Source organism: Siniperca chuatsi, linkage group LG19 (assembly GCF_020085105.1).
Source record: "Siniperca chuatsi isolate FFG_IHB_CAS linkage group LG19, ASM2008510v1, whole genome shotgun sequence".
Taxonomy (NCBI): domain Eukaryota; kingdom Metazoa; phylum Chordata; class Actinopteri; order Centrarchiformes; family Sinipercidae; genus Siniperca; species Siniperca chuatsi.
The window spans coordinates 16,903,713-16,917,952 of record NC_058060.1 but is presented as its reverse complement, the minus strand read 5'-3'; the positions used below and the strand labels follow the sequence as shown (position 1 = coordinate 16,917,952).

The following is a 14,240-nucleotide window of genomic DNA, read 5'->3' as shown; positions in this document are numbered from 1 at the left end:
ACTTATTTTCTCTGCCACAATCGCAACTAGAGCAGTGTATGAAAATTGCAATAATTTGTTTTATTATTATGTCTAATATGTGTAGATTCGCATTGATCGAATAGCTGCATAGGTAGGATAATGCAAGGTCTTAATCTGTATCTAGTTGTTTCATTGATATAGCTAAGTGAAAAATCCGTGTATTTGAGCTATAATGAAATATGTAGCTACTTATGGAGGGTATTTTAGGTCATAATTCAAATTAAAAGTCCAAATAATACATTAAAAGAGATAAAATTCAGATAATCAGGCCATTATTAAACTTGAAACGAAAAAGGAAAATTTAAATTTAAAATGTAATATGATCATTTGAAAATGTAAAATGACAATGAAAAAAGTGAAATTTAAAATACAAAAGCTTAAATGGAAAGCTTCAATTGTAAAGATTTTTTTTTCTGCATTTGCACTTTATCATTTTCCATTTGGCATTTGACATTTTAAATTTCATCTTTTCCATTTCCCATTAGGCATTTCGCATTTGATATTTGGCTTTTCAAGCTCTATGTAAATGAGGAGGCGTGGCCCAAACGCTGGAGGGAGGGTTTGAAACGGCTGGGGCGCAGAGGCTCCTTATGGACAGCAGGGGGAGCTCTGACTGCTAAAGAGCACACTACAATGAAAACGGAGAAAACAGATCAAGTAGAGTGAGCAGGGTAGGAGGGACTATAATTTGTAAAGCAATGACTTCAACTAATGTTAAGTTGATACCATAGCCAGTTGCAAACAATAAACAGGCAGACAATGCATCGTCTTCTTGCATTATTGTCATATGGGTCTGCCAGGAGATGCTGGCTAACAGTGAAGACCAGCTGGGCTAACACTTATCCGGCTTAAGCAGACATACATCAAATTAACTCATGGATATGCCAAAATGGATTAACATTAACTAATTTACAGCACATATCTACACTAAAATGTCTTGTGCTAGTTTAGTGTTATGCAAGTAAATAAGGTTAATCACAGCAGGTTTTAATTGAATGTTCATGGTTAGCTAACTTACACTTTGTTACATATTGTGAGAAATGACAAAGAATGGTAGATTAAACTGTTGACAGGTGTCCCACCTTCACCTTTTCACACACACCCTGCAGCCATTTTTTCAGGTTTTTGCATATATAAATTAATATATATATATATATATATATATATATATATATATATATATATATATATATGCAAAAACCTGAAATAAACAATAAACAGCTACGCCCTGCCAGTGATCAGATACCCTGTGGGAATAATAAGGTGGCCAAAGGAAGAGATACAGACCACAGACGTTAAGACACGAAAGCTCCTCACCATGCATGGAGGGTTCCATCCCAAATCCAGCACCCTGAGACTGTACGCTAGCCCCGTAAGGAAGGCGGCCGTGGACTAGCGAGTGTGAGAGCCACTATCCAGGATGAAACATCCAAGATCCACAAGTACATCAAAGATAAGGCCCCAACAGATGACGTGCTCAGTGAACTTATCATGGCTGCACAGGAGCAGGCCCTGAGCACCAGAGCAATAGAGGCCCAGATCTACCACACCAGACAAGACCCAAGGTGTAGGCTGTGCAAAGAGGCCCCTGAGACAATCCAGCACATAACTGCAGGGTGTAAGATGCTGGCAGGGAAAGCATACATGGAGCGCCATAACCAAGTAGTTGGCATAGTGTACAGGAACATCTGCACAGAGTATGGACTGGAAAACCCGAGGTCAAATGGAAAGCCAATACCAAGTGATGGCAACATCAGGAAAAAGGAACATGAGAAACTAGAGAAATACCAAGGGCTCAGAGAAGAGCTGGAGAAGGCTTGGAAGGTGAAGGCGACAGTGGTGCCCGTGGTCATCGGAGCACTCGTGGCAGTGACCCCCAAACTGGAGGAGTGGCTACAGCAGATCCCTGGAAGAACACCAGACATCTCGGTCCAGAAAAGTGCAGTACTAGGAACAGCAAAGATACTGCGCAGAACCCTCAAGCTCCCAGACCTCTGGTAGAGGACCCGAGCTCGAAGGATGAGACGAAGGACGAAGTATATGTATAGAAACTTGCATCACTGTTCACACATGGTATCATCACAGGTTCATATTGTACAAGTCAGAGCATTACCAGTGCAGTATATGGCTACTGTAAGGAATGATAGATTTAATTACAAGAGTGTAGACTACTGCAGGTTATTCTTTAGCCAGACTATTTGTGTAGTTGTCCCTAATGTATGAAGAAGTTTTCTACTTCATTGCACTGACCAATAATATGTTTATGTTTGATGCTAGCATCACCTGCTATGGTAACTTGACTGCTGTCTGTTGATCTTCTGCTAGTCCTGCAGCATTGGGTCACTAACATGACATAATCTGCCTTCTGTGGAAAACTTAAACAACCACAGCTAACACTGTAGTTCAGTGTTATGTTACTACTCACCTGAAGTCAAACAGGAGGAAGGAACCTCAGAGGGGACTGTTTAACTGTTTCCACTATGCCATATTTCAGTATTATAATACAATATATAACCCTGCTCCTCATTTACAAAAGCTTGCACATTTTGTTGTCATCTGAGCATCATCATAACCTCCAAGTATTAGACCTGAGTGCACAGCAACAGGAAAACATGGTCATGTATCAAATCAAATCACGTTTATTGGTCACTTCACTGCATACACAAGTATAAAGGCAAGTGAAAGTCTTGAGTGCTTGCTCCACAACAGTGTATCTGTATACACTCAGACACATTGACACTTTATTAAAAGTCTTGTATTTTATTTGATCTTGTACAGTTTTTTATATGATCTATAATTACCTTGTTTTATTTTGCTTATTGTATTTTGCTTGTTATATCTTGCTATTCCCTACTGTACATTTCTGTACTCCCTGTATGCTGCTGTGGCACCTGAATTTCCCCTATGGGATCAAAAAAGTGCAATCTTATCTTAACCACTAAAGATGAACAGACTTTACATGACTGTACAGTAACAGTACACATTTGTTGCTTCTTCTTTGGCAGATCCACTGCTGAAATTAGACAGATATGGCATCTTATTTGGCTGTCAACTCACAGCGACGGGTTTTTATTAACTACTATTTCAGTAATTCAGCTATGATTATGTAGAGTTACTCATTTGTTCTACTGTCTTTAAAATAATCAAACTGTCAATTTGTTATGGCAGCACAATTATCTGTATTTGTATTTGAATAAAAGTGGAAATAGGCATAATGATCCTGTTTTTTCATTCCACTTCTAATTTTAGGATAATAAAATGCTAAATAAGGGTTCTTCAAGAAACTACTGCAGCAAGAGGAAGTTCCCACACCAGCTCTCAAACCTCAGTCTCCCAGTCATCAGTTAACTATGCTAACCACTCAACCATGCCTCAACTCTGTCAGGTATGTTTCATAGTACAGTACAGTATTTTGATCTAATATGAAAACTACAGATCCACAGTAACACAGTTAGTTTTTACTATTTAAGTTGTTAATTTATGTATTTCCATTTAAGCTTTCCCATTTTGAGTTTCATATTTGATGTTTACCTTTTCTTATTTCCATTGCCATTTTCAATTTCATTTTTACAAGTTAAGCTTTCAGTTTGAGCATCTCCATTTAAGCTTTTGCATTTTAAATTTCACTTCTTTCATTGTCATTTTACATTTTCAAATTAGCGTTTTATATTATAAATTTCCTTTTTCTTTTTAATTGTAATTATGACCTGATTATTCCTAGTAGTGTAATGAAATAATAATAATAAAATAATTTTATCTCTTTTAATTTATTATTTGGTCTTTTAATTTGAATTAAAATACTCTCCACAGCTACTAAGTAGATGCTTATACCATATTTAGTCCAGCAGGTGGTGCTCTCGCTCTCTATCGCTCTCTTTCTATCTCTATCTAATATAGTAGTGGGCCTTGTCAATCTCTGTTACCTGTGCATATTATTCTGACAACCCACAGCCTGCGGCCATTTCAAATACCTATTTAATTTTATTTTAGCTGGTGTAAAACGTACATTCTTGTCAGAGAACAGGCCACAGCTGTCACTCCACATCTGGTCAGTAAAGCCTGCTATGTACTGAGTTGTGTGTTGGGTATTTATCAAGTCTCTGCCATATGTATATGGTCCATATAGATTTGAATTCAAAACCATTTATGACTTCTTGGGTCAAGTTTATTCATGCCACCTCCTTCAAGGTTTTTTAGGCCAGGTGCCGTATGAAAATAATAAAATAATGCGCGACCTCCCAGCCTCCCAGCGCTTCTTTAATCTGGGGGGGGGGGGTGTTGCTCTGTCCCTCCTACCAAGCAGAACAAACGCTGTATTCATCTGCTCCAGCTTGCAGTTACAGAAACTCCCCGTAGGAACTCCTGGGTACTTTTCTCCACCGTTTGAGCTGCTGAACACAATGCCATTCATGCCACGGGGCGAAAACAGGCGAAGCGCCTGCTCCGTTAACCCAACAATGTGGAGAACATGCAGTATTTTTTGCGCATGGAGTCTACTGTTCTTGACAGAGGTCTGTGCGCAGTCTCAGCGGAGGTACACTTTTATTTACATTTTTTTTCTCCAATTAATTTCAAAGCTTTGTGAGTGAGCAAGGTGTCAAGGATCTCATGTAGCCTGTGGACTGGAGTTTATGTAGAGGAATATTCTGCAGTCTGGGCTGCTTCCAGTCAGGACATATGGCGCATTGGCGAGGAATTAAATCTGTATTAAATCAACCGCAGGCTGTCGTTAACGTTTATACATGTATATTGTTTTAACACATCATCATCATTTGATATTTTGGAAAATAACAAAAAACATTCTTTGCCCCCCTCCCCAGACCAGTCTTCACATGCGGAGGAAACATTACAGGGGAATCTGGAGTAATCGGAAGCCAGGGGTATCCAGGAGTTTACCCTCCAAATACCAAATGTGTGTGGAGAATCACAGTGAGTCCAGTTTCATATTCACATGTTTTGCTTCCCTACCATAGGCTTGAATAATGATGGCGATAAAATAGTTCTATTGTTAATTAAAAACGCACCAAAACAGCTGCACAATATAATTGTATGATACTCTTCCACTAACCCCAAACTTCTAATTTCCTTCTAAAAATACTTTACCACAGCCAGTTTGAGGCAGTTTTTGCTGACTGGCTCACATTACTGTACATTTAAACAGTCAAGCTAGATAGTATGGCTGGACCAAGTTGTTAAAATATGTTCTTGTAGTATCTGAAATCACATGTGGAAAACGTTGTTTTACTGCACATCATTGAAGTAACAAACCAGTATCCATGGGAGGTGAATACCTATTGTAATATTTTATTGCTCTCAGTAGTAATGATAATTATGTGAAATTGATCCATAATGCCTTCTGTAAATTCCCACCCAGGTCCCTGAGGGAAAGGTGGTGGTCCTGTCATTCCGCTTTATTGACTTGGAGAGCGACAACCTGTGCCGCTATGACTATGTGGATGTTTACAGTGGTCATGTCAGTGGGCAGAGACTTGGTCGCTTCTGTGGGACATTCAAGCCAGGAGCCCTGGTTTCCACGGGCAACAAGATGCTCATGCAGATGATATCTGATGCCAACACCGCTGGGAGTGGCTTCCTGGCTGTTTTCTCTGCTGCCCACCCACATGAGAGAGGTAGGCAAACATGGGAAGAAGAATAGTTTTGGCATACTTGGGCTTAATATGGCTGTCCTACAAGCACTGTAGGTGCCAAGGTTGCAAGGGTAACAGCTGTGTAGAGAATATCTTGCAGCTACCCAGGCATTTAATACAGAGCCATGTGGGACTGTGTCTCAGCCATGACTTCACCCCATAAAGGAATCTGATACTGGCCTGGGAGTGTGTCTGTTTGGGCACAGGGTCAGTCTTTAAAAAGCCAATTAACAAGGTTGTTTAACACAAGTCGCTTCAGTGAGGTCATTCCAGGGTACCACAATGCCCAGACAGAGAGAGAAAATTTTAACCTAGAGTAGAGTTCAGCTTTTGCTTTATATTGTGAGTCACTTTCAAGGCGTGCAGACACACAATAAAACAAAAGGAGGTATAGTTTTCCCTCTGCTCAGTAAAAACCAGTGACCTTTGGGGGTTTCATTTGTCCAAGACAAGGCTATGGGTTTAAGGTCCCAGCATGTGGATAAAAAGGGAGGAATATCTTCTCACAGTATGATGTGGAATTTCTCACCAACATTTTTTGGAGCACTTCTTTAGAAGGCACAGGTCAGAAATATCACTTAGAGTTGAGTGAGCCTCTTTCTCTCTGCAGGGTTGCAAAGTCTCGTCTACTGTTTTTGTGGAATTTTAATGGCTGGTTCTCTGAACCCCTGGAGCCGACAGCTCTAATGGACAATGTCTATTAACCACTTACACAATGGATGGTAGCAGGTAGACTGTTGCCATACTGTCTCTGAGCCTTGTCAGAACTGTACAGCACAACATGTCCTCCATTTGTTAAGTGTCTATTTTTGTCACTTACTAAATTGTACTCCTTCCTTAGACTTGTTGGAAAGGAAACATTAATCTAAGTGTATGTTACAAAGAAAACATGTCTTTAAGAGATTCAGTTCTGAACAGCTTGTGTGGTTATTGAACTGATGTTCCACAGATGCTTGACGGAAGCATGTTGTCTTTTTTTAAACTGTTCACTGCACAGGACTAATGAGTGACTTACGTTTTAGGGGGCACATAATGACAAAGAAGGCAATGAGAGCACCTATTACAGTAGACAAGTGGTTAATTGCAGTATCACATAATGTACATGCCATCCCTTTCTTTTAAAAGAATGATGAATAAGATCTGGATCTTTTCCTTCAAGGAAGAGGAATGGTATTTTGCTAATTATTCCTATTGACTGTCCAAGATTAACAAAAGTTATTACTCCACAGGGGACCAGTATTGTGGAGGTAGACTGGACAAGCCCTCAGGGACTTTCAAAACACCAAACTGGCCTGAGAAGGACTACCCAGCTGGTGTCACCTGCTCCTGGCACATAGTGGCACCAAAGAACCAGGTCAGACTGATCAAAATGAATTAATCTTAATCTTTCTTAATAAACAGAGGTGTGATATGTAAAGTTCTGACAGGAAATTATTCTTAAAAGGATACAGATTTAGAGTGTATTTGTTTATTGAACAGCTAACCTGTTAATAGATTAAAACATGGACACTAAAATCATCCATGCATCCACAGCAGATCACTGATTCCCGATTGTCGGTTGGGTTGGGTCTTTGCCAGAGGCTAGAGGGTTGGGGCCACATTAGCCGCTACAAGCAAAACAACCCTGAATCTCAGACCTAACGGTTAGCAGTTGAGTTGCATTGTGGGTAATGTAGGCACCAGGTGTTGACAAGGAAGAAGAATGCTTGGAATAAAAAAGACAATATATCTGGTTCTGCCCCATTGATTTTGTTCTTTTTCTTTCTTTTAAACTGTCCATCATGAGTCCGACATTGTTATAGGAGTGCAATGCTAAATTGGTGGAGTACCTTTTTAAGGCTGCTCAATGTGTAATGGGTGTGGAACAAGACTACATCATCCCACAAATGATAGGGTACCCTTTAATCAAACAGCCTACCCTGATAGCCCTATTACAAGCTTTTGCTTGATGAAAGAAGATGCTCTGTGTGATTTGTTTCCTGCTGCAGATTATCGAAGTCAAGTTTGAGAAGTTTGATGTGGAAAGAGATAACTACTGCCGCTATGACCACGTCTCCATTTTCAACGGGGCAGAAATCAACGATGCCAAGAGGATTGGCAAATACTGTGGAGACAGCCCCCCCGAGTAGGTGATTCTGTCGTGAAGATTTTCACTAAAACATCCATACTATGAATTCCTCTCAGTTTACACTCTACTTGTCTGCGTTTCTTTGCAGGCCAGTGTTCTCAGAGGGGAACCAGCTCCTAATCCAGTTCCTGTCAGATCTCAGTCTGACCGCAGACGGTTTCATTGGACACTACAAATTCAGACCAAAGAAATTCCCCACCACCACGATACCACCCACCACTACCACACAGCCAGTCACCACCAGGCCAATACGTAGGTAGCAACTTTTATCCAATAAAAACCTCTAGAAGACTTCTAACATCTGTATTTGTTGATGTAGCTATGAGACATACTGACTTTGTCCTGCTGGATTGTCTTGCTAACATGTGGGGTTTATCTATCACTTTAAATGCGAGAGACATCTGGAATCTGTTTCCGATAGCAGATCTGGGCAAGAATGAAACTAAGTGAAGTGTAATGCTAAAGTAAGAGTTAACCCCGTCAAGAGTCATCTTTACACTGCGTATGGTTAAGAATCTTGAATCAATACACATGGATAACATCATTACAAATACTCTTACATAAAATGGGTAAAAGTGGTCCAAGTAATAAGAGGTCAAACTAAACAGTGGATCTTCACAATTTGACATGCATTTGTGATGCATCATTCTCCATTGTACAAAGAGTGAATAGAACATAGAGTACTGGAGACTGTAGGTCCTATTAAAGGTGCAGCCAAAAGCAGTACATGTTCAAACACAGTATTTGCTCACATTTCTCTTGTGTAAACTGTACATAACACAAGTTCATATACAGTGTGGGCATGTGCCTGCACCCACAATCGCAGCTCATTTTCATACTCAAACTCATATTCCCACACACTGTTGTTTTTTCCCTCAGTCAAGCCAGGTTATTTTGGCACCTCCCTGCCATGATGTCATACTGTGACACTGCTTTCTGGTTGGCCTATCTTTCCTGACTTTTCCCTCACCAGGAAGAATAATATTTAGACAATGTATTTTCTAGGTTCTTTCCTTTATGGACTCTTTACTATCTCTGACTCAGATGTTCACTTGTCACATTATCTTGCTATTTTACACATTGTACATTTGTCTCTAGGGCTGACCCCAGAGAGACTCTTGTGTTACTGAGAATATTCTGTAAATAAACCACAGTAGAAACAGCAACCATAATTTACATGCTTGCATCATTGGCAAGCAAAATTACAGAGATTGAATTTTCTTGTGTGTGTGTGTCTTTGCAGCTCTGAAGTACTCTGTAGCCCTGTGCCAGCAGAAATGCAAAAGACGAGGAACACTTGAGAGCAATTACTGCTCCAGCAATTTTGGTAAGAACATCAGTGCTTACAATTTATATCATTATTTAAACCACTCTGCACTGATATGTTCCAGCTTTGCTCATTTTATTATTAAACTTACCTACTGTTATATACAGTACATACTAATCCTAAAAAGTTCTAAAATAGTCCTAAAAAGTCCAAACCTACACAGTACAGATTCTTCAAAGATTTACGTCAGCACAGCCAACATTGGCATCGGCAGCCAAATCTCCCCTAACGAGCAGCTTACAGTCCTGATCGTGTCACTGTCTTTGCTCCTCTGATTTCTCACTGCGCATCTCAAAGACTTCCTTGATAGCCTGTCAGGAAGTGAAGGAGTGTATACAGTAGGACACAGTTACCTCCAGTGTAAACACACAAACACACTCCACCTCAGACTGTGGGTAAACTGTTGATAAATGAAATGAACGTGTTGATTCAGGCTCGGCCTCAGTTTGCTGCTCTCCTGCTCCCTGATGTTTTCCTCTTGGAGATGTTTACCACATGTGTAAGATTGGCATTTCAAAAAGTTCACTTGGATTTGCATCAGGAACTGAGGCAAGGCAAGCGATGTGGTGGTGCATGTAGAAAAAGTCGCCCGTGTGATGTGGTGGCGGAGTCAGCACACAATATGTTGCATCACATTTTAATGAAGTAGTGAGACAGCAGACTGAAAATAGTTAGTCTAATCAACACTTAAAGTCTGTTGGTATTGTTTAATCTGATGATGTGATATATGCACTTTGAATTGTCAAAAGCAGTTCACTGGTTTATGTAACAGTAGCATCAGATACAATAACATTACTGAAACAGGCAGTCCTCTGGTTATTCTCATCCCTGTCAGGAAATGAAACAGGCAGTACGTGAAGTCCAGACATATTGGTACCATCAGTGTAAAGAATCCTTTTCATGCTGAATGAGACGTGATTCCTTCTCACCCCACTGGCTCCACTATCACTCAGCTACCACTGCTAAATGTCAGAAAACTGTATTTTTTTTGTGGTTTTGGAGACCTGGTCAGACTAAACAGGAAATGACTGAAACTTCACCCTGCACATTTGTCACATTTATTTTTAGCACAACCAGACAGAAAAAAATAACTGGGAGATACAGTAGGTAGCAATTCTTAGTTTGTTACCAGTGTCCAAATAATTGCGTAGATGAAAGCACTGAGTTCTTATATGTTTTCTCTCCATATTAGATTGTATTGTATATAATATCCAGTGACCTCTGCTCCACTGACTCACATGCAAAACATTTTAGCTGCCTGCTGCACAATTATGATATCAGACATTGGCCTTGTCACAGGCAGGGCCATATCCTGGAATTACTTATCTTTGAAAGTCTTAAAATTATAGTAAATCATATGCTTGATGTGTTTTCTGAGTTTTGAGAAGGAGCTATTAGCCAATGGATGGATGAGGGAGCCATAAAAAGGTCAAAAGGGGAGTGTTGAAAGCCTGAAAGGAAATCTTGCGAGGCTATGCTGTTAATTCACCATGACATCTTTACAGACAGGCTGCACACACATTGTTCACATTTCTCTAAGTGATTATTATTGATGATGACAATAAAAAAGCAGGTCCCCTTCACTACAGCTGTTTCTAAATTCCCCACTGTAAACTCCAGGCTCCCATGACGCTGATGTTGAAATATTTTATGTAAATTCCTCACATTAACCCTACATTTCTAAATTATAGGAAACCTAGGCACCCCTTTACTTTAGCCTGCAATATGATTAACTGAAGTGCTGTATTGAAATGTTTTTCAGCCATGCTAGTGGCATGGCTTTAGGAGTGGCACTGACAGTTTGTCGGTCCACCCTTTTGGTCTAGAGTCTCCAGACTGAAATAGCTCATTAACTATGCAATGAAATTTTGTACAGACATTCATGGTCCTCAGACGATGAATCCTGCCGACTTTTTCTCTAGAGCCCCCAGCAGGTTGACATTTTTGGCTTTTAGTGAAATATCTTGACTATTGTGACGATTTAATGTAAAACTAATTCTAGTGACTGAGTCACCCTCTGACATTTCACCACCAGCAGGTCAAAGTTTTCACTCATCCTGTGAAATATGTCAACATCTACCAGATGGTTTGACAAAAAAAAATTGTTCAGACATTCATGGTTCCCAGAGGACGAATCCTACTGACTATGGAGACAATAGCACCACCATGAGGTTCACATTTGAGATTTCTTTTTAAATGTCTCAATAAGTACTGGATGGATTGCCATGATATTTGGTGCAGACATTGATGTCTCCTTCAGGATGAATTGTAATAACTATCTCCTGACTTTCCATCTAGCGCCATCATCAGGTCAAAATTTTGATTTGTACAATACTTTGGTTTATGACTAAATACTTTCATCTGCTGACATTCTGTCAACTGACAAATGTTAGCATGCTAACATGCTAAACTATGATCAGCATCAGCTTGTTAGCATTTTCATTGTGAACATGCTGACATTAGCATTTCACTCAAAGTACCGTTGTGCCTAAGTACAGCCTCACAGAGGCCCTGTTTACACCTGGCATTAACATGCATCCTGGGTGATCTGATCACAAGTGGACAGCTCTAAATACAGGTGTGAATGCACCCATTGAGGACATGTTGAGATCCGATTGCTCAGTCCACATACGGAGGTGCTCTGGGCGGCATATGGCCACATTATTTTAGCAGTGTGTACGCGAATGTGTTCTGGGCCACATTGAAGGACCGCCTACTTAACTGACGTCCTCTGCGTAAGCGGAAGTACTTATTCAGGATGCATGTTAATGCTAGGTGTAAACAGGGCCAGAGTCACTAGCATGGCTGTAGCCTCTTAGTCTTGACAATTATCTGTCTGATATGAGTCAGTGACATCTTCTTTTACTGTGTTGGTTTTCGAAAAGTCTCATTATGCTGCTACAGGTCACTGTGTTATAAAGCTTTGGCTTTTGTTTTAACCATAGCCCAGAAACAGCACTTGCCAAAGTAGTGATGATTTTGTTTATAGAAATTAAACTGACATCTCTACATCCTTGTCTAGGTTTTAATCCTTGACACAAAGTGTGTGAGGTTTTGTGTACAGGCAATGTTGACTTTGAATTCTAGAGAGGGGCACATGTATTCTCTTTATGTGATACACTACTTTAGTGGATTCTCAGTACTTATGAATGTTTGATTTTATGACCTGTGTGTATGTGTGTGTCTATGACAGTGATAAGCGGGACTGTCATTACTGCGGTGATGAGAGGAGGAAGTATGTATGCAACAGTCTCCATCATCAACGTGTATAAAGAAGGCAGTCTGGCCATCCAGCAGGCAGGGAAGACCATGAGCACCAAGATCATAATCCTGTGCAAGAAGTGTCCATTTATCAGAAGAGGTGAGTTCACAGAGTGCTGGTGAAATTAAATTGGCTCAATGTCCTTGAGAATATTGTTTTGAAATCACTGTAACAAAAAAATGATCATTATCTAAATGATAATCAGTATGCAGTTCCTGGCTGACTGTTTTGAATATCCTATGGCTCTGATTTTGCCTCCTTTGCTGTTCCGTCATGCTCAGTTGATAGAGCTTGCCCCAAAGTGTGAGGTGAGCGGCAGAACTCACTGTCCAAACAGTCAGTGTAACATTAAATATGTTTATATCTATGCATATAAACATATGGTATACAGACCTGCCGTTTAGAGATTCTGATATTTGGCCTCCCTGAATGTCTCTGCCGTTCCGCCACTGCATTCAGGTTTTTTTTGTGTGACCTCACCAGGCTTGAACTACATCTTCATGGGCCAGGTGGACGAGGACGGCCGGGGCAAAATCGCCCCTCACCACTTTGTTATGGCATTTAAGACAAAGAACCAGAAAGGACTCAATGTTCTGAAAAACAAGCGGTGCTGAGTTCCAGTAGCTCTGAGGAGCTCCACTGGACAGGTGTGCCTGAGGCTCAGCTGTGGATGGAAACAATTAAGCAAAAAACAATCTCCATCACAACAACACAAACACAGGCCACAAAAACAAAACTGAATCTAGATGCAGAGATGCCAGCACAAAACATAAAATCTACATGATTCATTCAATTCAACTAAGACAAGAAGCCATTAAGTACTTCCACTCTGTCTTCAATTAAAACACAAGTCCTTTAGTCTGTTTGGCAACCTCAGAGCAACAAAATTTGTTTAAATTTCCATCCCTATTCTCACTCTGCCTAGTCACGTTCCTGTCATGCCCCATGCCCCTGGGAATTAAATTGTGGCCAGTAACAGGAGCCCAGAATAAGGAGCATAGCAATTCACAGAGACGTGTTTCCTAAGACAAACATTAATCAGATTGTTTAAAGTGTTCAGTGTGCACATCTGTTCTGACATCCTATGATTGCCCTATTAGTTTCAATATTTCCATATTCTACTTTTCAGTTGTTTCCCTTTGAGGCTGTGGAGCGCAATGTGAATTGTTTTATTTAGTATGCATTAAACAAATATCTGTCCAGCAGAATACAAGTCTGATTAATATCCATAGGGGATCTGTCACAGCTGATTGCCGTCATTTTAATAACGTTGGCAACAACCTGCTGTTCATTTTCTGTATTCAATTTCACTGGGCAGGATTTGGAAGTTTAAGTGGTGATAAAAAGTGCAATATTTAATATATAAATGATTCTTTTTTTTAAAGATTTGTATGCTGGTTGTATGTGAAACAAATGAGGACCTACCTAGCTAATGCTCTTTTCTTCAGTTTGTTTACAGATGCAAAGCACCGCCATCAGCATACATCATTTACTTACATTTTTAAAAGCAGAAGTATGAAATGAAAAATATTTTCATATGAAAAAGTCTGTGAATATTATTTATATTTTATTGTTTTCATCTGCCCAAATAAAACTCCTTTTAACGTTTCCTTTTTTTTTGTCTGTCTTTGTACAATAACTTTAAGCTAGAAACCAAATAATACCAAACAATATTTTAATTGGTCTGTTGAGAAGTCAAGTCAACTTTGCTCTGCTAAGCATGAGAATGGATCAGGTGTGTGTAAGGTGACTCATGTGGACTGGACCGCTGGGCAGTTGACAGTTTGCTGGCTTTCAGACCTAAATGGCCAAAGATCAGTTTTCAAGGAGAGAAATCAACAAGTAACTTCAAAT

The 14,240-nt window shown here is 40.0% G+C and overlaps 1 protein-coding gene across 1 annotated transcript; it reads left to right on the top strand.

The window, feature by feature from the left end:
* Nucleotides 1-4,322: 4,322 nt before the first annotated feature.
* On the top strand, nt 4,323-13,995 carry pcolce2b (procollagen C-endopeptidase enhancer 2b). The gene is made up of 9 exons (XM_044176296.1): nt 4,323-4,555; nt 4,842-4,950; nt 5,396-5,651; nt 6,899-7,023; nt 7,658-7,794; nt 7,886-8,049; nt 9,041-9,124; nt 12,318-12,485; nt 12,870-13,995. The coding sequence occupies exons 1-9, from the start codon at nt 4,422-4,424 to the stop codon at nt 12,998-13,000; spliced, it is 1,308 nt and encodes a 435-aa protein (XP_044032231.1). The 5' UTR covers nt 4,323-4,421; the 3' UTR covers nt 13,001-13,995.
* Nucleotides 13,996-14,240: the final 245 nt, after the last annotated feature.